This window comes from Diceros bicornis, chromosome 2 (assembly GCF_020826845.1).
Source record: "Diceros bicornis minor isolate mBicDic1 chromosome 2, mDicBic1.mat.cur, whole genome shotgun sequence".
Taxonomy (NCBI): Eukaryota; Metazoa; Chordata; class Mammalia; order Perissodactyla; family Rhinocerotidae; genus Diceros; species Diceros bicornis.
This window is the reverse complement of record NC_080741.1, coordinates 2,890,311-2,912,144: the sequence shown is the minus strand read 5'-3', so window position 1 is coordinate 2,912,144 and position 21,834 is coordinate 2,890,311. Positions and strand designations below refer to the sequence as shown.

At 40.6% G+C, this 21,834-nt stretch overlaps 1 protein-coding gene across 11 annotated transcripts in view; it reads left to right on the top strand.

Moving 5' to 3' along the window:
- Window positions 1-21,834, top strand: part of MBNL1 (muscleblind like splicing regulator 1) — a 196,187-nt gene that overhangs the window by 19,192 nt on the left and 155,161 nt on the right. For 5 of the 11 annotated variants that reach the window (XM_058550691.1, XM_058550686.1, XM_058550678.1 and 2 more), the window contains exon 1: window positions 3,340-3,489. The exons of 3 other annotated variants lie outside the window; for them this stretch is intronic. In XM_058550691.1, coding sequence (XP_058406674.1) covers window positions 3,481-3,489 — 9 coding nt within the window. In that variant the 5' untranslated portion in view covers window positions 3,340-3,480. Of the gene's footprint in view, window positions 1-3,339; window positions 3,490-3,647; window positions 3,763-3,787; window positions 4,113-21,834 lie in introns of those variants that run through there. 3 more of the 11 variants (XM_058550668.1, XM_058550719.1, XM_058550664.1) reach the window with 3 other exon arrangements.

The window sequence follows — 21,834 nt, the reverse complement described above, 5'->3', positions numbered from 1 at the left end:
TTGGCCAGAAAAGGCAAATTATATTTGGGAAGCAGTGAGAGCTTATTGAGCTATAAAGGTGGTATGTAGAACAAGAAAGATACTCACAATCCACACACACACACACTCACACACTTACACAGGTGCCTTAAAGATGCCCATTTCAGTGAACAAGATAAATGCTATCACTTCCTTTATCTGTATTATTGGTAAACCAGATAGTTGATATTATCTCTAAAAACCATGTTCCTTAACTGTATTTCTATTGGGATTCATTGGTATAATTAAGACTGGAATGGTCTGGAACATTTTACGGACCTGCAGTGAACATTATTTCCTTTATCTGAAAATGTAGTTTTATTACATCTGAAATTGTTTTCTATAGTTTCCCTCTCCATCCACAACTGACCTTCTTTTTATACTTATGGATGCACTCACTCATGAACCTGTGGACTATGTCTACACTTCACAGAAGTCAGAGAAGCCATAATGCTCTCCTGGCACCCAGGGGATACCAATAGTATTCTAAATGAAGAACTGTTTATTTTTAATTACTATAATGATTTTTTAATAATTTCCACAATTTGAAATGTGGTTAGAATGCCACCGGTAGTTGAAAGCTGGCAGCATGAATTAATATTTTAACATATGATCTGGTGTTTGTCACAGTGCTTCAAAATTCTAAACGTCATTATTCATGTTACAGTATTATCAATGATAATAAACAAAGCTAAACCAGTGACAGTGAAGTTTCATATGACCATTTATTTTGACTCATTTTCACGTCCTAGGTTGACCATTGTTTTATATGTTTTCTTAGCCACCCTTTTTTCCTTTATCTAATGTAAAATAACATTTTTTCTCTCTTGTTTGTCATTTACCAGGACGTTTATTCTACTGTTATTAACATTCGAGGGTCTTTCTCCTATTTCTTTGTGTTCTGTTCAGTGAAGTAGAAAATTTGTCTCAGTTTCAATTTCTCTTTTGTTCCCAGAACTTCCCCCCTCCTCCAGTGCTGAAGTGGAAAAATAATTTTCCCTCTTTCACCATACACAAGTTCAAAGTCCTGTTTTTCACCATGTTGCCTCAAATAGCGAATTGTCTAACCTACAAGAAAAAAGAACTCCAAAGCTGTAACTTGGAAGTCTACGAGGGTCTGATAACAAGTGAAAATAAATTCCTACCAGCAGTTCGCTGGACATTCTGGGGAGAGGCCATGGAAGCCAGCTAGGCCCCCACCTGCTGGCAGATGCACAGGTGGCCCCACTCAGAGGTCAGGGTCCATTGTCCTGGAGAAGGGGAAGCAAACTGAAGACATTAGAAGGCAAGTAGCAAACAATCCAGTAGGCTAAGCCAGGGCCTCGGAGTCTCCCAAGGCACCTCCCTTCCTCATTCCCGCGTGAGTCATGCTTCCAGTCTGTCCACACCCAGTCACCCTTCTTCTGTAGGCAGCCACCCCACACTCCCAGGCACCCTCAAGCTGCTGCCACAGGGTCTTTCTGAAATACAAGTCCAACCTCTGCTGATCCTCTGGCTGCGTCAACTAGTCTAGCTCATCGCAGTTTTCAGAGTCAAGTTGAGACTCCTTGGATCAACACAGACCTACTCTCAGCTCGTCTCCTGCTTGCCACTCTTCTGCACTTCTCCTTCCCTCATCTCTCACAGACAAACTAGGAGTCCTCCTATTTGCCACGGTCTTTACTCCACTCCACCTGGACTGGACTCCCTTTCCATCTTGCTAATTTCTACACACCTTTCAAGGCACCCATTAAAATAATTCCTCCAGGAAGCCTTCTGTGATTCTCCTTAGGGCCCCCTAGGGCTTGCCTCCACCATTTTAGCATTTATCCCTTAGGCTGAATTAATTGTTTTATTTGTCTCTTCCCTAGTAGAGGTATTATCCTTGAGGGTAGGGACTCTGTCTTATCCATTCTTGCATCTCTAGCATAGCAGGAACCCAAGGTAGTTGTTTGAAATGAATGCTGAATTAGAAGAAAGGAAGTCCTGGTACCTTGGGGTAGCTACTAACCGGCAGATAGAGAATGCCCATCCCTGTTCTCTGAGGAAGTGTCAGTGTCCTTTCAATTTGCTTCAACTGTGTGTGCACTTGGGTACTTTTCAATGATTAACACTGAGAGGTGGCACCATTTAACTAATTAATTTATTTGTTCTGGAAGGGAGCAGTGCACAACATTAACTCGGTGTTTTGTGGATCTAGCCAAGGGTCAGGAACTAACGCCTCTGGACGTATTCTTGTACTTCAGCACCTTTCACGCTGTTTTTCCTTCTCCTCCTTAAGCGGGCCCCACCCTCTTGAAGATAAAGTTGTAGTAAGGTTATCACATCGTATTCTAGCATTTTGTCCAAAATTGTGCTCAAAACATGGAACAACTGTTTCTAATTAGCATCATCATTGATCACGTTATGCAAATTCCTTAAACCCAGAGGAAATTCTGCCCCCAGATCTCCAAAACTTGATCACATCGCGTTGGTCCAGGATTCTTTCCATTCAAAGTAAAGGCAAGTTACATCTTATAACACCCAGTGAATTGGGGCTCGGGGCTGCGGTTTCTTTTGCTCCAGCACTAATATGACTTATTTGCCTTGGAACATTCCAGTATTTCAGAAAATGAGACTTTATTTTTGAAGAAAGGGCTCTGCTTTCTATAGATCATGTAAGGCAGAGCAGGGAAGAAAGGGGATTTTACATGCCACATGTTATCTACAAACTAGACGGAAGCTAGTCTGTGAGTGCTTGTGTCTGTGTGACACTCGGTTTTACTAAGGAATTCCAGAACTGTGGACACCCTGCTCCTCGAGAGACCCACACTGGCAGTCTCGCAGGTGTTTTTCCCGCCCGTGAACCGTCCAGGTTCAAAGACTGTGTGGCGCATTGCAAGGCGCAGCCCATGCGGTCCTACTGTTTCCTCCCGAGCCGAGCTGATCTCACCTTCAGGCTAACCTTGCCGGCCTCCCGCCGCGCCCCATCCACGGGCCTCCTTCTGTCCGCCCGGCTCGCGGGCAGAGCAGAGTCCCGCAGCAGGGGTGCGCCCGCTCGCCCCGCGGCTCGGGGTGCAGCGCCGAGCGTCCGGGCTGGACGATACCACCGCGCGGCGCGGGGATGCCTCCCCTCGCTCGGCGCCGAGCGGCGGGCGGCCGCGGCCACCCCGGCCCCCGCGCGGCGAGGCGGCGGGGCGGCGAGGGCGAGGGCGCGGGCGGGGAGCAGCCTCCGCCGCGGGCGCCGCGCGCTCCGGGCCCGAGCGCGCCCGGCTTCCTGGGGGGCTGGGCCGCGGGGAGGGGCCGCGCACAGCAGCGGAAACCGCCCCGGCGAGCGGAGGCCGCGCCGGGCCGCCCAGTCCTCCCCCTGCAGCGGCGCGAGTTGTGGCGCGCACCATGCTCCCGTGACCGGGCCGACACGTTCCGTTTCGAATCGCGGGCCTCCGGGGTCATGGCTCCCCCCACGCCGCGGGCGCTCGGCCGGCAGTCGGGCCGCCTCTGAACATGCGAGAGGTGAGTGTCCCGGCCCGGGGCGGGCGCGCCCGCCGCCCCGCATTGTCGGCGCCCGCCGCCCGTCCGGCCGGGAGGAAGTGGGGCCGGGCCCGCTCGGGCGCAGGCGGGCTGGCCACGGCGCGGTCCCGGCGCGCGGCGTCGCCAGCGGCAGGGAGGCGGGAGGTGGCAGCTGCAGCCTCCCCGGGCTCTGCGGACACTGTCAGAGCCCAGCCGGCGGCCAGGGTGGCAGCCTGGGAGGAAGAGACAGAGAGAGGGGGGAGATGAAAGAAACAGGTGCGTGGAGAAGTACTTACAACTTAATGACCTTTGTCGGGGGCGGACGCGAGCCCATCGGAAGGGCGCCCCGGTTTCTCCCGGAGACCCCGCATCCCCGTCCCCGGGGCTGCCCTCCAGCCCGGTTTTCACCGGGGCCGAATACGTGCACGCAAAGGTTAATTCTCTGCCTGCTACCCATAAATTACGCATGACATGTTTAGCTGGGCTTCCTTATATGGAGAGTGCTGGATTTCAGTCCAGTTCGCCTTTTGCCAAGTTTACAGGGCGGAAGACGCCCTGCATGAGGGGAGAGGGCTCCGTTTTTTTTCCATCGTTTTGTAGTGCGTCACTCAAAAACTGTAAGAAAAGTAAGTATAGACGCTCTCGGGGTGGAACCGCAGTTGGTTGGTTGAATTGCTTTCATGAAAGGCTGAAAAGAATGAGAAGTGTTGGTACTTGGCTTCTGGGTTTTAGACAAAAGCAGGACAAAAATGTATCCACCCCCCCCACCACTTTTTTTTTTTTAATGGACCCGGAATCTGTTATTGGCAGCGATGTGTCATGTGAGAATACTTTGATTCCGGAGCCTGTAACACGAGCAGGTACCCGGTGGAGCCCCTGCTCGCCCCTCGCCGCGCTGCACAACGGCGCCGGTTGTGCGCGGGTCCTCGTGTTCCCAGTCTCTCCGGGGACCGGGACGGGGGTGCGCGGCTGCCGGGTTCTCTGGGGTGTTTCCGCGCAGCGTGCTTCCCTAGGATTAGGAATGGAGTGAGAAGCTGCCAGAAAGGTGATCGCCACTGCCTTTACTCGGTGTGGCCCCTGGCACAGGCACAACGATAGCAAATGGGTGGTAGCCCCTGCCACACTCGGAGGAATTTCTTAAATTAATACCCCGAGAGAGAGAAGTCGTCATTAATGCCTTTGGATTTGCAGGCCCTCTGCAACGAGCTTTGAAATACTACACCCGCGGACGCGGTGTTCCTCCCTCCTGGGTCTGAACACAGCGTCTGTTTATACGCGGGGTATTTAGCCCATAACTGTTCTATACCGGCGTGAGTGAGCCACTCCGTGTTATCTGGGGGGGTTCCCCAGAGCATCGGGGTTTCTCCTTGTCTTGCTGTTGAGATAAAATATTATCACCGAGACAAGTTAAAATGAAGGTTCAGCGTCGGTAAAATTCATCCTAAGAACATTTAACCCAATACTTAGAAGGTCTTAGATGTAGTTAGGGCCAGAGACGCTGAATAAAGTTATTTTGTAGCCCGAGAAAGCACATTGTTTTCACTTGTATCTTTGGTTTCTTCAAGTTGGGGACAACTACAGCTTCAAACTGTTTTTAGGAAACCTACAGGGTTCTGACTTGTATCCGTGCTGTGTGTTTCCATGAGGTGAAATGTTTTTGGATTATTGAGTTGTTACGCCTTCTTTCAAAACGTGGACATAGGTTCTAGTTTTATTTGCTTAATTAAGAGTTTCTTCACTGAGCACTACAGAAGTTGCCTTTTGTGTTTTAGGGAACAGGTTGGGTCAGCACCAGAAAACCTGTTCATCCATCCGTCTATAATTACAGTGTCACTTAAGACATAATAATCAGGTTTTATTATTACTAAGAGACTCAGAAAACCTCACATGTGCCTAGTTTAATTTTTTTCCTCAGGTAACTAAGAACAAATTTGTGTACAGATACACATAGTGTGATACTCTCTGCAGCCTTGCCAGCAGAGAATCCATAGTGTTTTACGGTTTGAGATATTATTGCCTGTGTTTACATTTCCACATTTGAGGCAAACTTAGACTCCAAGTTGAATTCATTAAATTTTGATTCCAACATTCTGTTCTTCCTCTGGGCACAGAATTCCTATGAAATGAAACACTGGGTTCTGTTCCAGAACAAGAACAGAATATCCCAAGCTTTCTCCTGGGGGGAAAAATAGTAAAATCGTATTTCTCATTGAGGAAGGGTGTGTTACTTTATTATATAAAATTTCCTATCTTCATTGTAAGCAAAAAAATTACCCTTGCATTTATCATCGTCGCCTTATGTTAGACCTGTACTTGATCCATCTATTTGTGAAAACAGAGAGAGAAGAGCCTTGCTGCACTGTCTCGCTTTCTGCTTGGGGATAGAGGATGTGCAGACTAGAAAACGTCTCAGATCTTGCTTAGGAGAAGCTGAAAAGAAGAGGTGATTGGAGTTTCTTACCCGCTAAGAAAGAGGCATCAGGGTGGCTGGTAGATATGAGGGTCTGGGAGTGGAGGAAGGAAGTGAAATACATTCGTTCAAATGTTTGTTCAATATAAAATCCTAACAGCAATATCGATCAGAGAGGATGTTACCTAGGAAGATTTTAGAGCATATGGCCTTTTAGGCCAAAAAGCCTCATATTTTTGGAAATCTAGAATGTGCTGTGCAGCGCAGTAGCCACTAGCCCCATGTGGGTACTGAGCACTTGAAATGTGCCTTCTCTAGGTTGAGATTCTCTAGGTTGAGAGTAAAATACGTACTGGGTTTTGAAAACTTTGTACGAAGGAAAGAATGTAAAACATCTAATTAATATTTTCATATTGATTATATGTTGTAATGGTAATACTTTGGATATGTTGGTTTCAATAGAATATATTGTTAGATTAATTTCACCTGTTTCTTTTTTAATGCGGCTACTGGAAAACTTAAAATCACAAGTGTGGCTTGCGTTATATTTCTATTGGACAGTGCTGTTCTAGAATAAAGCAGGGAGGCAGTATTCTGGGAGAAAGCCTAAAGAGTTTGCTGGTCAAAACACAGTAAAATGGATTCTTATTTTTACAAGCTAAAGAAGTTTATTATACATAGAAATACCTTGTCTTTCTTATCCATTGTAACCAAAATTTGAGAAAACACACCAAACATCTATTTTTATTTCCTCAAAACTACTATTTAGTTTAGAGATTTAATGGTGAGGTAGTAATAACAGAGAAAGGGCTTATAATTAGGGGATGAGTCTTAACACCTCTCAAAGGCCAGAACAGAGTATGATTGCTAGTTAGGAGCATTCTAGAGACACTAGAGTTATCATTGTCCTGAAGTTACCAAACATAGACGAGTCACTAAAATTGATTTTAAAATAGAGTTTTCAGTAAATAGCAATTATCCTTAAATGCTTAATATGTGTTTTCCTTTGCTATGACTTTCCTTCCTTAGAAAATAAAAGCATCAAATCAGTCCAGACAAACTCCTGACCAAATGTTAATCACAGATTAATGAATGCAAGGAAATGAAAGATTTCCACCTGTAGGGAATAGGGCATTAGTTTGAATGTTAGGAAATGTAAAAATATGTTTCTGTGGTAATGTTATGGGCTTTGAAGAATTCCTATACATGGAGATGTTGTCTTTATAATTTGAACACATTCTTGAGAAAGCATCTGACTGGTAAACAGAGCACAATGGCGTAGGTCCTGGAAACATTCCTTCCAGATATTTTCATAACTGAAGTACATTTTGCCATGCACAGTGAGTGTGAAGCTGAAAAAATGCAGTTCCTTTCTATCCATATAAAGTATGCTTACTTTTATTTCCTTAAAGGATGCCAAAGATATAAGACAGGATGGATATAGTGGATTCCTTTTTTTGGAGGGGGCAGATTTTGTAGAGAACCTCAGAAGAGTTGCCTCCCGGCTTGGTGCCATCTTGATCTGTCCCTCACTATAGGAGGCATAACTGCTGTTAGTGTCAACGCGTGTGTGGAGCGTGAGGGGAACAATGATCCCCTTTGACTGTGTGTACTGTTTCTGATGAGTCATGGAGCATATTCACTGGTGGTTGGAGAATTATTGATTGATTGCAAAGCAGAGGATTCAAGAAGAGCTATTGACGTATGGCCTTAAGTGTCTCTAGACATATTTTGTATTTTTAGGTTTGAGGTAGGGAAATTATTACAGCTATATCCTTGAAAAAACACTTAGCAAATACATGGTGGCAGTTTTCTACATATTATTATTAGTTTTTTAGTGATTCCAGTATATCTGTTTCCGGTAATTATTTATGTTTTCTGAGAGGCATCTTATCATAGGTGCCTATGACATCCATAAAAATGAAGGATCTTGGAAGGATTTATGGTAGAGTATTAGGCATTATGTATTTGGTACTTTTCCCACTATTTCTGAGATTTTACTCTAGGTTTCTGCGATTATCCTTTGTTAAAACAGTTCAGGATATAGTACTCTCAAGATGAAATGTAGTCGTACTGGACAGAGTGGAGAATTACTTTTCCACTGAGATCAATTATTTTAAAAAGGCGAAGATATTTCTGAAGTAAAGATTGTGCTTCAAATAGTGTATGTGCTCCAAAAGAAAAACTGTCGTCTCTTTTGACATTGTTTTAAGTAATTGAGAGATCTATCTTTAGTTCTATCTACTATAGATCTTTAGATCTATCTACTATAGATCTATCTATAGTTGATAGGGTACATGCTCCCATGAAGTGTGGACACAATTTGTACGTGAGTGTATGTATGAAAATATAAGTTTTCCCAAAACAATGCCAATTTATTCAAATCATCTGAATATTAAATAACATCATATAATTAAAAAGAGTTGTGGTAAATACTGTGTAATCCAAAGGCTGATGTCCATGCAGATATCAACTCCATTCCAGTCGCTCTTTAGCTAAATTCACAAAATGAAGATATCTCTTCCTCCAAAGAATTTTTTTAAAAGTTATATTTAACACTGGGTTTTCTCTATATTTTCATTTTTAAAACAATTTTTGAGCTATTAATTAAGAATGAACTTGTTTTAAAGAGCTAACAAGAGTCTAGGATCATGGAAAAAAGTTTAATCATATGAAATAAACATTACATTGCTGCTTTGAGATACTATTTTATTTTGTGAAGTTGCCACGTCTTGTGGCAAAAATAGCAAGCCAGGACCAGTGAGATCCACCAAACTTAATCTAGATACACCGTGTCCTCAGAGAGGAGGCCGTCTGGTAGGGGCAGTGAGGCTTTTGAAAATAACTGTAAAGTAGGAAGTGGTGTTTCGTAAGCAATGGCTAAGTAACGTGGTATGGAAGTTCTTAAGGAAGAACTTAAGGATAAGGAAAGATAAATCTTAATGTAGCTCTGACCAATACATGACATAAAGGGAAGAGTCCTAATGCATAAATAATGGAAAACAGAAGATATTCTTTATTTTTCAACCTTACAAAAATATTACTCTGTTAAAGCACTAGTAATTATATCTATTCAGTGATATTTCCATGTTTTTCATATGTTTGTATTTAACATCCAGACGTAGGATGTTTTACATGTTCTAGTTCATTTGTCTAGTAGAAATAGATTTCCAAATGCCCTATACTAGAATATTGGTAGCTTTCATCATTACTTTTACTGTTGGATACCATAAAATATCAGCTTTTGAAGCCACCAAATAGTTACAAATGTATCAGGAAACTAAACTGGGTAACTGAGGTGAACAGTAGATATGGAAAATTTGCCCAAGAGAAAGCTTGGTTGAAGGTAAACTGGCAGTTACAACAAGGTCATTTGCTAAAAATCTATATATGAAAGTAGTGCAAATAAAATTAAAATATACCATAAAAGTAGTGATTTCATTTTGGGAAAAGAAATGTATAATACATAATGAACAGCCATGAGAGAAATACATGTTAGCAAGGAGATTTTAATTAGAAACAACAAGAGTATCCAATTTAATGTGATGTTGAATAAAAGCGAAGAAATAAAAACAGAAAGTGTAGCTGATGGTTTCAGACACCAGTAGAAGTTTCACAATTTTGTGGGTTTTCAAAAATAATTCATAAATATTTTAAGTACATAGTCTGTGGCAGACGTGGTAACATTGTCTCTAGTTTCCATACTTAAAATCCCTGCGTACTAACATCTGTCCACAATGATTGTGACTGAAGAGACTCTTCCAGAAAATTCTAAAAAGTATGATAATAATAGTATATACAGTGGGAGTGTGAGGAAATATAAACAGTGAAAGACTACAGTTTAATAGTCAAAACACATCATAAGCATGTTAAATAGCAAGAATGCCAAAATAAGGCAGTAAGCCGTTCATATTCACGGTTAGAACATCATTAAAGACATTTTCTGAACTTGACTTAGTATTAGAACTTACAGGCCATTCACAGCTTATTATATCCAAAGATGTTAATCATACCCAACAATCTATTTCTCAGTATTGCTGATGATAGTAATAATGACACATTCACATTTTATTTGTGTCTGTCTTATCTGATTACAAGAAAAGAATTACCTTTGCAACGACCTTTTAGCACCCCTCTGGGTGGATAGCTCTATCCTGGTAGAAAGGTGGTGGTGGGGGAGGGGTCAGGTTAGGAGACAGACACAGAGAGTGAGGGGCAGAAGGCCTGCTGTCGGGGGGAAGTGGGTGGGAAAAGCTCTGAGCATTGGCTGGACTTGCAGTTCAGTATTCTCCGATCAAAGACCCCTCACTGATATTTTTGTTTACTGAATTTTAGTTTCAGAAAGCCATGTCGTGAAACACACGTCAGTTCCTGTAAACACCGTGTCTGAATTTTTTGGCATGTCCACTGTTTGTTGCACTGCAGGTAGAAGAACAGAAACGGTCCTCACTGGGGGATTACATGTTTTGAGAAATGGAACAGTCTGTAAATGTAAGAGGCGATACCAATGTTATTATCATATAAAATTTTTGTACGTTTATATATTTATTGCATTTTTGTCCGTGTCTTGACAGGAGTAATAGTTTTTTGGGGGGATGGGGCATGGCACAGACAAGCCTGACAATGTATAGATTTTATTTTACCAGATCTGACTACTTCTGTGGGCTGGGAAAAACCTTGTACTCTTTCCGTTCCTTAATTTCTACATCTTTGAAATTATGAACATGTAAACAATAATTCATGAGAGAAGTTGCCACTTGCGTACATTTCTTTACAAAATGTGTCATTTAATCGTTTTTAGAGCTATAAAATAGGCCTTATGACCTTTGTGTTAAAGATTAAGTAGCAGGGCTAGAAAACACTTTTTGTCAGTTGCTGGGCTATGAGGGTGTCTTTTTCCTTATTCCAATGTCCATGTTTTTAGCCAATTTTTTTTGTCTTGCCTCCCATGATATATAAAGAATAGTGATGAGGAGAACAGCTATAACAATGTTTGTTAATATTTTGTACTACTTTCTTTGTGTCAGAGTAAGGTTTATGGATTAATTCATGTATTCTTCAGAACAACCCTGTGAGATATTGGTACTGTTAATGTCTCGGTTTCACAGATGGTGAAACTGAGGCACAGACAAGTGAGTGGCCCAAGGTTACTTAAATAGTAAGTAGCACAACAAGGAGTTGAACCAAGCTAGTCCAGTTCTAGAACCCATGCTTGTAGATAAAAGAATAAAAACAGACTAAAATACTTGTGTTGAATACTGATAGGAGTTTGAGACCATGAACATTTGGAATACTCTAGAGGAGTTGCACTTTCTACAGCATTTGTGGACACTCTAGGAGAATGGGTAGAAAGGAAGAGGCTAGAGAGCCAAGCTCTGGGGGGCGGTTAATAGCATGGGAATAAGTGAGGAATCAAGTGGGGAAGGGAGGTTGGTGCTACACTCTGGAGGGCGTTGAGGGGCAGGTAGTAAGTGATACACAAGAAGACATTTGGTTAGGAGTTGTGCTTTAGTGACATTTTGTAGAGGAGGAATAGGACACACATAGGATGAAGCAGAGGTTTTAGGATGAGACAGAGGTTGTGGGTGTGCAGAATGGAGATGAGGACCCAGTGAGGGTAATGACAGGGAATGAAAGGAGGACAGTATGCTGGGGGACAAGTGACAGGCTTAGGTCCACAGGATGTAGCAGCCGATGGAGGGTGAACACTAAAGGCGATGGGAGGTATTACAAATGATTTTTAAAATAAATATAGTAAGAATTTTTTAAACTTTCATAAAAAATTCCTTATTTAAAACTTTAATCTTCAATGTTATCCCTGTTCATCCTGTTGCTACTTGTGAGCTCTTTGAAAGAGCTACATTTTAGAATATCAGTAAGAGAAAAACACTTTAAATTATGATTTATCAGGGACTATAACTTAAGTAGAAGATACATGTTAAATTCCTAAAACATTCCATTTATGTGTCCAGCTCTTTTATAGCACAGGATCTGATGAACTATAGAAGGTCGCCAGTGTCTTGATCCCAAGTTGGTAATTCTCCAGTAAGCATAAGTCCATCTTTAGGTGTATGTTGTTATTTGCTAGGAAGCGTCTCACTGTTGGCCAGGCAGTTCTGGTCCCTTATGAAAGTTCTTGCAGAACACCAGTGTACACTATCCTCAGTGATAAACCAGGTGGCAGAGACATGATAAAATGAGTTTGCAATGTGCTCAATGTGGCTGACGTTTATACTTCTCAGACCATGCTATTTTAGGGAAGGTATCAGTATAACCATGGTATTCTTTTTCTTGGAAATGAAAATCCTTAATAATCAGATACCCTGATAAACGGAATGATTTACATATGGGAATAACTAGACAGTTGCTTTGGGTTAACGGTTATCGGCGGTGGTGAGGAGAGTTGTATTTCAGACAGAACAGAAAGCTTTACAGGTGTATTTACAGGCTGTTGTATTTAAAGTCCTTACATGCTTTTTACAAGTAAACGGCTTGACATGGTTTAAGCAGAAAATGTCAGAACAATGAGAGATTGTGTTGAATGTAATATACATAGAGAAATTCCCATGAAATCAAGACAGTTCTCAAGAAAAAGAGTCTACTTATAAATATTTACCCCTTATTATTTGTTCAGATGGTCTACACCCACGAAAAATAACTAAAAAAACTCACTGTTTATATGTCTTTAAATTCAGCATGTTTGTATACAGCTGGAGACAATGATGTTAACAGTGCTTTATTTCACCTTTTGTTTATATCCTGTTAGTATTATGTGAAAGCCACACTATTTTTCTATTATTAGATTTTTTTCCGTATCTGTTTTTTGCCTTGTACTGTAAAGATAATGTAAAAATCTGTTTTGCTATATCGTTAAGATAATGCTTAGAAAGTATTCATTTTTAAGTCACTAAGACTAAACAGTGTTAAAATTAGGAATTCTTCTTTACCATCTCTATTCATTGGGCTAATTTTAACTAGACAAATTTACTCCAGATTATTTTGAGCCATTGTTTGATTTTCATTGCTGAAACATTTCAGGGAAAACTGCATTGTCAACTTGGTGGCATTCAGATAAGGCATTCGGTCTTAAATACCCGGTCTATAAGACTTTAAGAGATTTGGTGAGCACAGCAAAAGCGAGCAACAGGGATCCAAGCAAACCTTTGACCATGTATAGTCTCTCTGAGGTATTGCATGTCATTTCCAAAAAATAATTTGAAATGTCCAGAACAAGAATTGAGACTATTGAAAAAATATATACTTCAAATAGAATTCTGCATAATGTTTTCTGAGGGACCACATTTGCTGAAAATTGCACATGGGAAATGATTCTCTCAGAGAAATATACTTTAGAGGACTGGATTTTAAAAGTAAATATTATTTTGGGAGCAGTTAATACAGGAAGAAATTAGTGTGTCTGTTTTTCAATAATGGATTAAAATTTACTAAATGCTGAGGTCTTTTCACTTAAAAAGTTATTTTACTGTGTTAACAGTGAGGCTATATAGGGAAATCAATTCATCCTTTGCATTCTGCTAAATAATCAATTAAACATTTTTTGAGCAGTTAGTAGAGTTAAGGGACTGTGGCAGGTCAGGAGAGGAGGATCCAAAGGGGAATTACATAGTTTCTATTCTTCTTGACATTTAATTGGACATGTAAAATTTGGGGAGAAAGACATGGAAAGTGAACAGTACAATGAGTATTGGCCCTGTACAGTTGAGTGCCAAAGGAGGAAACTCAAAGAAGGAAGGAAACTCAAAGAAGGCGGTCTTGGTGGAGCTGAGTGGCCAGGGCCTGCTGTGGAGGAGGTGGCCCCTGACCTAGGCCTGGAGATTAGGCAGTCTTCAGAATATGGAGGGAAACAGTATGAACAGGGTGGAGGTCGTAAGGCTAGCTACCATATTTGAGTATCTTCTCTATGTGAGGCGTTGCTGGTTTACATTCTTTTTGCAAAAGCAAACAACTTGGTAATGGTGCTGAACAATTAGGGAACAGACCTCTGTGGCAGGAGCCACTATCCTCTTGCTAGAGATGAAAATTGAGACTCAGAGAAGTTAGCCTACTTGCCTGAACTCACACAGCTGGTGAGCAGCGGAGTTGGATGGAGGCCAGGTCTTTTCTCCCTTCAAAACGAGCATTCTGTTTCCCCTTTATGGTTCTGCTGGGAATGAATGTGGTCTATTTATAATACAGTAATTTTAAAACTTCACCCGTACAACAATTGACATAAGTCAGAAAGGTATAAATTTAATTTAAAAGGCTGTCAAATGCTTTTTCATCTTTTTGCTTTGATGTTGGATTACAAATGACATGTATTTGACAAATTTTTGTAATCTTTGTTTCATAGAGTTATAAAAAACAAAACAAAACAACACGCTAGGCCTCCTGTCTTCAGCAGATGTGGTAGGGCTCACTGTAGTGTGACCTGTTATAACATTGCACTTTGCATTTGGGATCCTCTCAGAGGAAATTTTGTGAAGTTCCAGAAGATAATGTACTTTCACACCAATAATGTGATGCCATAAAATTTTCCCCAAGAAATGACAGGGGTAACTCCACAGCGCATGCTAAATTCATTTATCATCCTCACGTGGTTATTTGGTGCTTTCACAGTGCATTATTTTCATACATGTCTGTGCTCTCTGCTGCTATGTGGCATAGCTTATGACTTTACAAGAGGAACTACTAATTGGAGACTTGTTCTGTTGGAGGCGTGTCGCTTTGCTAACAAATTCCTCTCTTCGTAGAGCTGTGTAGAACACATACCAAATAAAGTTAGATACTGTTTAGAGAAGGCGAGTGGAAGACTCTTGTGCCATTGCCTTGGGCCTCCAAGGGGAGCACTCTTATTTAGCAAGTATTTATTGAGTGCGGTTGTCCGTTTGCCACCATCATGCTGTGTCCTTCAGAGGATAGAGAGGCGAGTGAGAGATGCCCTGTCCTCAAGGCAGTTTCCAGTGTAGCAATGGAAATATTCACAAATAACGTCTGGGCAAACCAAGTGGGCCAAGGTTGGCTGCTGTGGGCAGAGTGGGGCATTTGCCTAAAACCGTCTGGTAGACGTATTAACTCTTTACATACTTGGTATGTTGGAGAAAAGAGAAAATCAACTCAATTTATTAAAATTATGTGATTCAGCATTTGAGCCATTTATTTTTCTAAGTGTTTGATAAATAAGCGTGACCCAAACATAGTGTCATCCTAGATTAGACAGAAGAGATTAATTTATTTCTAATGTTGTCACTTTTGGAGAAAGATGGGAACATATAATTCATCTGAAGCTTCTTCCTGCTAACTCCCTGATTAGGAGATTAAAACGGTATCGACAGTCAAGTTTCAGAGCCTGCAACTTTTACGTTAATAGAAAAATCCATAAGGGAGAAGTGAGCTGTATTTCACTTTAATGACAAAGGGTTTCAGATATGCACACGATGCTCCTTTTCCTCCAGTTTTTCTTTGTGTGCAGGAAATAAAGCTGCATTTTGTAGGCTGGCTTCCAAACTTTCAGAGTGAAAGTGTGACTGGGCGTGTTCTGTAAGACCCCATGCAGCTGTGAAGTGTTTGTTCCTTGCTTCCAAGAGGTAATCACCTTTCTAGGTTAGAAAACTCAGAATTTTTATTTTATTGTTTACCATTATTCATTTTTAATCATACGCATTTATTTAACGCTCACTGCATAAAAAGCTTCATGAAAAGATTTTGACTGAAATTTTCAAGAGAAACTAAGGATATAGTTTTTGCTTTTCTGAAGTTGATGGCCTAAAGAAAATGGTCCATTTCTAGTGCAATAATGGAAACAAAACAAGAAACACAAAAGAGCAGACCATTAGCAATCATAATAATTATAAAACTAGCTACTCACTTGGTCGGCCCTGACTCTTACTGTGTGACCACACGTGGTTCCTCCCCAGCTCTGTGAGATGTCTGCCCTGCTGTCCTGTGCTCAGTGCACAGGTGGGAAAATGGAGGTTCAGCAAGGGGAGGTCAGGTAATTTGCTCAAGTGTTGTGTGGCAAGGTACTGTGAATGCTGAGATCTCAGCCCAGCAGTTCTGCTGTTTGTCTGCCTGTTTGTTTCCGTGAGTGTGGTGTGAAATAAGTACACACATACTCATAGCAATGTGGATTTGAAGGCTAATCCAAGTTAGTTCTAGAAAGACTTAATGAAGGAGGTAGGATGTGAGTGACGGGTTTGGAAGCATTGTGGTCATAAAACAGCAGAGACGATGGGGCGGACACTGAAGTTTCACTGGCTTGGAGAGGAGCGCTGTATCGAATGGCCTGATCTGCCTGTGTGGTTTGTGCAGTATTAGTACTGCTCACACCTAATACCCTCTGCCCCAGCACTCACCAAGATCAGCAAAATCTACTTTTAGACTCAAAATCATTACCACCTGTGAAGTTTCTGATGTCACTTCTGAATGACATAGCGCTCTGCCAAGTGCTCAGTTGAATGGCTGGAAATGGCACATTTTAAGAAGTGTCTTGAGCCCAAAAAGAGTTTTGCAGATGCTCTTGTAATTTATTCAACTATGTTATTGAAGGCAGAGTAATTCAATTCATTTCCCTCATCATTAAAAAATAGAAATCTGTTGCCAACATTAAAATAACCAAACATGTCATTGCGAATTGACAGTCACTTGGAGATTTCTGATTAACTTTTCTCACTTTCCCTCGAATCCCTAGCAGAGTAATTAGAGTATGTCTACGTGTGTCATGTGAGCATATATGTGTGTTGTATCCATATGTACAGTATTTTCCATAGAGGATCACGAAGTCGTCGTGCATAAGTTACAGCTAAAAATGGAACAGAGTAAATGAAGCTAAGGGATACATTCACCAACTAACATTAGTTTATAAATTTGCTCTGAAATATTGTATTCAATATCATTTTGTGGTTCTCTGCGTTGATTACAAGTAGGACTTGTGAAAATACAGTATGCCATAGACCCTAAGTAGAAGCAAAACAAAAGATATTCCAATATACATGTGTAAATTTAAATATGTTATTACTCTCTAATAGTTATTAAGGCTTGAGATCAAACAGTTGATAGAGACTATTATTAAGAACCTTCATCTGTGTTTTAATGAATTGATTTCCATTGCTCTTTTCTTCCACTGGTGTTAAACCTTAACCTATTCACACGGCAACAGTTTTCTGTTAATGACCTGACATGAATGGATTTGAAAAGTACATTTCCTTCACGTACCAAGAATTCTCAGGCATACTTTTTTAAGAGAAATATTCCATGCTAATGTACTAATTTTTTGGCAAGAAAATTAAGCACCTGTATTTCAGTTCAACAGTTCTGTGATAAATGGAGTATAATTAAACACGCAGATTCTATAGCATTGGCTTCTTGCGTATTCTAGGCACTGTGCTAGGCATTGAATCCTAATGGTTAACATAAACAGGTGCCATTATAAAAGTGCAATTATAAAGTGTAGACATCTCTCAAATTTCAAATTGGCCATTGCAGAAATAATGACATATTATTAAAGTTCTTGTTAAGAAAGAACTTAATTTAAATTCACACAAAATTTAAATAATCTTTTCAGTAATTAAACAAATATTATTTATAGATGTCAGTAAATATTTATTTTAAAGCCTCTATCAATGTTAGGTTTACTGTATATAAGTGAAGTATTTTATTTTCATGGAAAGAAGAGTGCCATTTTATGCTTAGAATTGCTGCTTTACAATTAAGCAAGAGACATAGCATCACAAAATAATGCTCAAAGAAAGAGAAAACTCTGTTTTGAGTAGCAGTACAATATTGTGAGTTTAAAAGGTCAGGCTAGTACAGGAGGCTCCACTGTTGCCACTCAATGTCATGCTGCATGCTGTGGCAGCCAGGGCTGATACAGCTGAAAATATCTGCGGCCTTGGAAGCCTTGTAAGTTTCGGAAGGTCATTTTGGCATCAGAGTAGGAACACTGAGTTACAGGGGATGTCAAGCTGGACAGGCAAGAAAACAGGCTGCTGAACCCACAGCTGTAGGTTTTAGAGCAGTTTTCAACTGCAGTGGTGGGGTATCCTAATTTGACGTGGCCGTCTTCCATTGCAGTGTTTATAGAGGAGCCAGCTTTACCTGATGGGTGAATTCTAACTTCTCTTTTCTCTTCTGAAACTTCAAGTGTTCCATCTACAACTTCACCTGGGACCAGAACAAACGTTGCTTTAATTTTATTTATGTATGATGTATGCTCCATCGAAAAAGATGTGAATCGGCTTACAAGAGTAAAGGGCACATAAAACAGGACTGTGGGAAAGAGACGTAACCAATCAATTAGAAGGAAAAGAGATGAAACAAGTACTTGAGATGAAATTGAGCACTAAATTTCTCTCTCAGCTTTCTGGCAACCAAAGCAAAAGCTTTAGAAAGTAGAAAAGTCTCAAGTTTATTTAATAAGATCTCTTCATATCCCATATACAGTCTTGTTCTCAGTCCTTAGGAGGTCTAGTTAAATCTTTGGGCTCTGCCCTTGAGTGAAATCTTGGAATAGGTGAATTCCAAGTAATTAAAGAGTGAAGGCAAATTCTTCAGCCCAGCCTTCAAGGGTCTTAGTGACTTGGTTCCAGCCCCCAGTTCCGGCTTGTCTCCCGCCAGCCCACTGTACGTGGGTGCTCCATACAGCTGCTTTCCCTTCTCCCTGCCTCTGCTCTCTGGAGGCCTGCAATCTGGATCACCATTCCTTTTTGTCTCTAACCGCATGAAGCATCCTTCCAGGCCCATCTTAGATGTCTTATCCATCCCGAACCACCCCGACCTCTCCCTCCTTTAATTCACCAAGCTTTTTTGATATCTCTGCTGTGTGCTTCTCACCTTGTTTATGTACAGCTATTTGTCTGTTAGTTTTATGTCCCTGAAGTGGTAAATTCTTCAAAGCTAGATCCATGTATTCCCCCTGTGTCTACGCTACTTACAGAGTGTCAATAAACAATATAATCAATACACATATTATTTTATATGTTTATTTTTAATGAATATATTTATTCATTTAATAAGGTTGTTGTACGTGTTGGATGTATTTGGATTTCTTTAAGGAAAACATTTCTTTTTCTAGGATAGTAGAGAAGAGAGAAAGAGAACTAAAAAAAAATAAGCACAGGGGTAGGCCCGGTGGGGCAAGCAGTTAAGTGTGCGTGCTCTGCTGCGGTGGCCCGAGTTTCCCTGGTTGGGATCCTGGGCGTGCACCGACACGTTGCTTGTCGAGCCGTGCTGTGGCGGCGTCCCATATAAAGTGGAGGAACATGGGCACGGATGTTAGCCCAGGGCCAGTCATCCTCAGCAAAAAGAGGAGGATTGGCATCAGATGTCAGCTCAGGGCTGATCTTCCTCACACACACACACACACAAAGCACGATTAGAGAAATAAAACCTGCAATTTTTGTCAAGGGAGGTATTTTGGGGCAGTAGAAATGGGATTGTAATTTTTTTTATTATTTTGACTTCGGGCTTTCGTATTAGAAAGGAACTTAGTATTTATCATTTTTCTGTGCCATAAGGTAACTAATATGATAGAAAACAGGTTTGTAACGTGTAAGAGAAAAATATCACTTGTGCCACTTCAAACCCCCTGGGCTTTCTCTCTAGGATACTTGTCTGTGGTTTTATCAGCTGTCAAAAAATCTATCTGACTCTACATGGCTTAGAAGTGTTTCCGTTATTCCGTCTCCTTCACTGCTTTCCAAATACTGTTTATTGGCTAATATAGATCAGCCTTACTATATGCATACTTGCTCAACGTATATTCAGTTTTGTACTTTTAGAGCAGGATTCCATTTTACTTATGTGGAGGGTTTCTGCTGATGCATTTTAAGCTTCTCTGATGAAAATGTAGGCTCTTCTGGCTCAGAGGGCAGACAAATAAAAATAAAATCATGCTCAAAGACCTCATCCTCAACAATTAATCTTTAAATCAGTTACTATTTAGAACCCTGTAATGTATTAATCACCAGATGAAGACTGATTAACAATCTTGATTAAGAAGAAACTGATTGATAGATGTAGTGTATAATTTTCACATCTCTAAGTGTGTGTTATTACTGTCCGGTGTATGCCTGTGACATACAAGGACAGTGGCATCTGCCTCTCCTCTCTGTGAAGGGACCATCATATCTCCTTCAAAATCTATGTGCAAGTTTTCTCCTTCGCTTCCATCTCAGAGCGAACCACAAGTGATGCAGCGTGGCCACTCCACCATGTCCCCCTCCGCCCCCAAGCTCTCTGTTTTTTGGCTTGTATTGTATTTATAGTCATTTTCATTTCCACAAAGTTTGGTATTAAATTGGTAGCATGTGTTGTGAATGAATTTTAAATTTGGCATCAGAAGGCCTGATTTTGGGTGCTGATTCTTCCCTTTAATTAGCTTAGGGAACTTTGGTGAATCACCCACTTAACCATGCAAGCCTCAATTTGTTCACAAATTGGCAAGATAATATAACCATCTCTTAGAGTTGTGAGGAACAAATGGCAAAATAGATGAAAGTAAATTGTGTACCAATACATAAAATATTATTTGCTATTGTTGAATGATAATAGAATTATGAGTTCTGGGGGAAAAGTAAATTTTTGTACTTGGCTCCTCCAGTAGAAACTTTTTGTTAAAGAGCTAGATGAGGGCCAGCCCGGTGGCGCAGCGGTTAAGTGCGCGTGCTCTGCTTCGGCAGCCCGGGGTTCACAGGTTCGGATCCCAGGCGCGCACCGATGCACCACTTGTCAAGCCATGCTGTGGCGGTGTCCCATATAAAGCAGAGGCAGGTCGGCATGGATGTTAGCCTAGGGCCAATCTTCCTCAGCAAAAAGAGGAGGATTGGCATCGGATATTAGCTTTGGGCTGATCTTGCTCACAAAAAAAAAAAAAAAGAGCTAGATGAACACCTTGCAGATTTTATATATAAATCAAAAAGAAATGTAGTACAAGCCAACTTCTCAAAAGTTAATCTCTTCAAGAGTTATAACTTAATGAAGGAGCATAGTTCGTAGTTTTATCCAAAATAAAGTAGTTCTTACTGCAAGATTAAAGAATTGTTTAAGTCTTTTTCCCCCTATTAACTTTAACACAAAGGTTTTACTTGAATTTAAGTAAAGAGCTAGCTTTTGGTTATATATGAAGAACATGATTTGATTAATTCCTATGTGAAAGCTTTTCCTTATTCTTTGGATACACACAAACGCACACACAAACGGACATACACATCTACACACCCATACATGCATTAATCCTTATCTCACATTTTCTTTATACTATTAACAATTGATTTTATCATATGGTAGTGATTGAATAGATACTTAATTGTTTTTTCGTCTTTTTGCAAAATAATTTTGCTATTATAAATTTTTCTTATTATAAATAAGCCTATATATCTCTGTCTCTAAAGTATTTATTTTATATATGTGTGTATGTGTTTATATATCATGGTGCATTTGACATTTAAATGATAGGGAGTTATGGAAAGTTTTAAGATTGCTACATGATCGCTCTTTGAATTATCCTTCAGACGCACTGGGGGGATTTATTTTACAAAGCAGTGTTTGCATGCTAACGTGGAGTGAACTGTTGAGCAGGACTAAAACATAAATGGTTTGAGACACGATGAGCACTATGATATGGTGAGTAGGATTGTAGTGATGTGGAGGGGCATGCATGGGATGTCTGATTTAAAGTATTATTCTTAAAAATGAACATAACAACTTGGCATATCATTTTGCAGGTATGTCAGTTTTCTAAAGTAGTTGATAGAGTAAAATCAAAAAGCATATCACCAAATCTCAAACAAGCCGTCTTTTCAGGGCAGATATTCTGGATTTTTAGGAAGTTTTTGTGTAGAAATGCAGTAAACAATCTCTGGTGGGAGTAATATTTTAGCTTTAGTTGATTATGATTACCAAAATTTAGTGAGATTAAGAATAACCTGGGGAGTTTGGTTAAA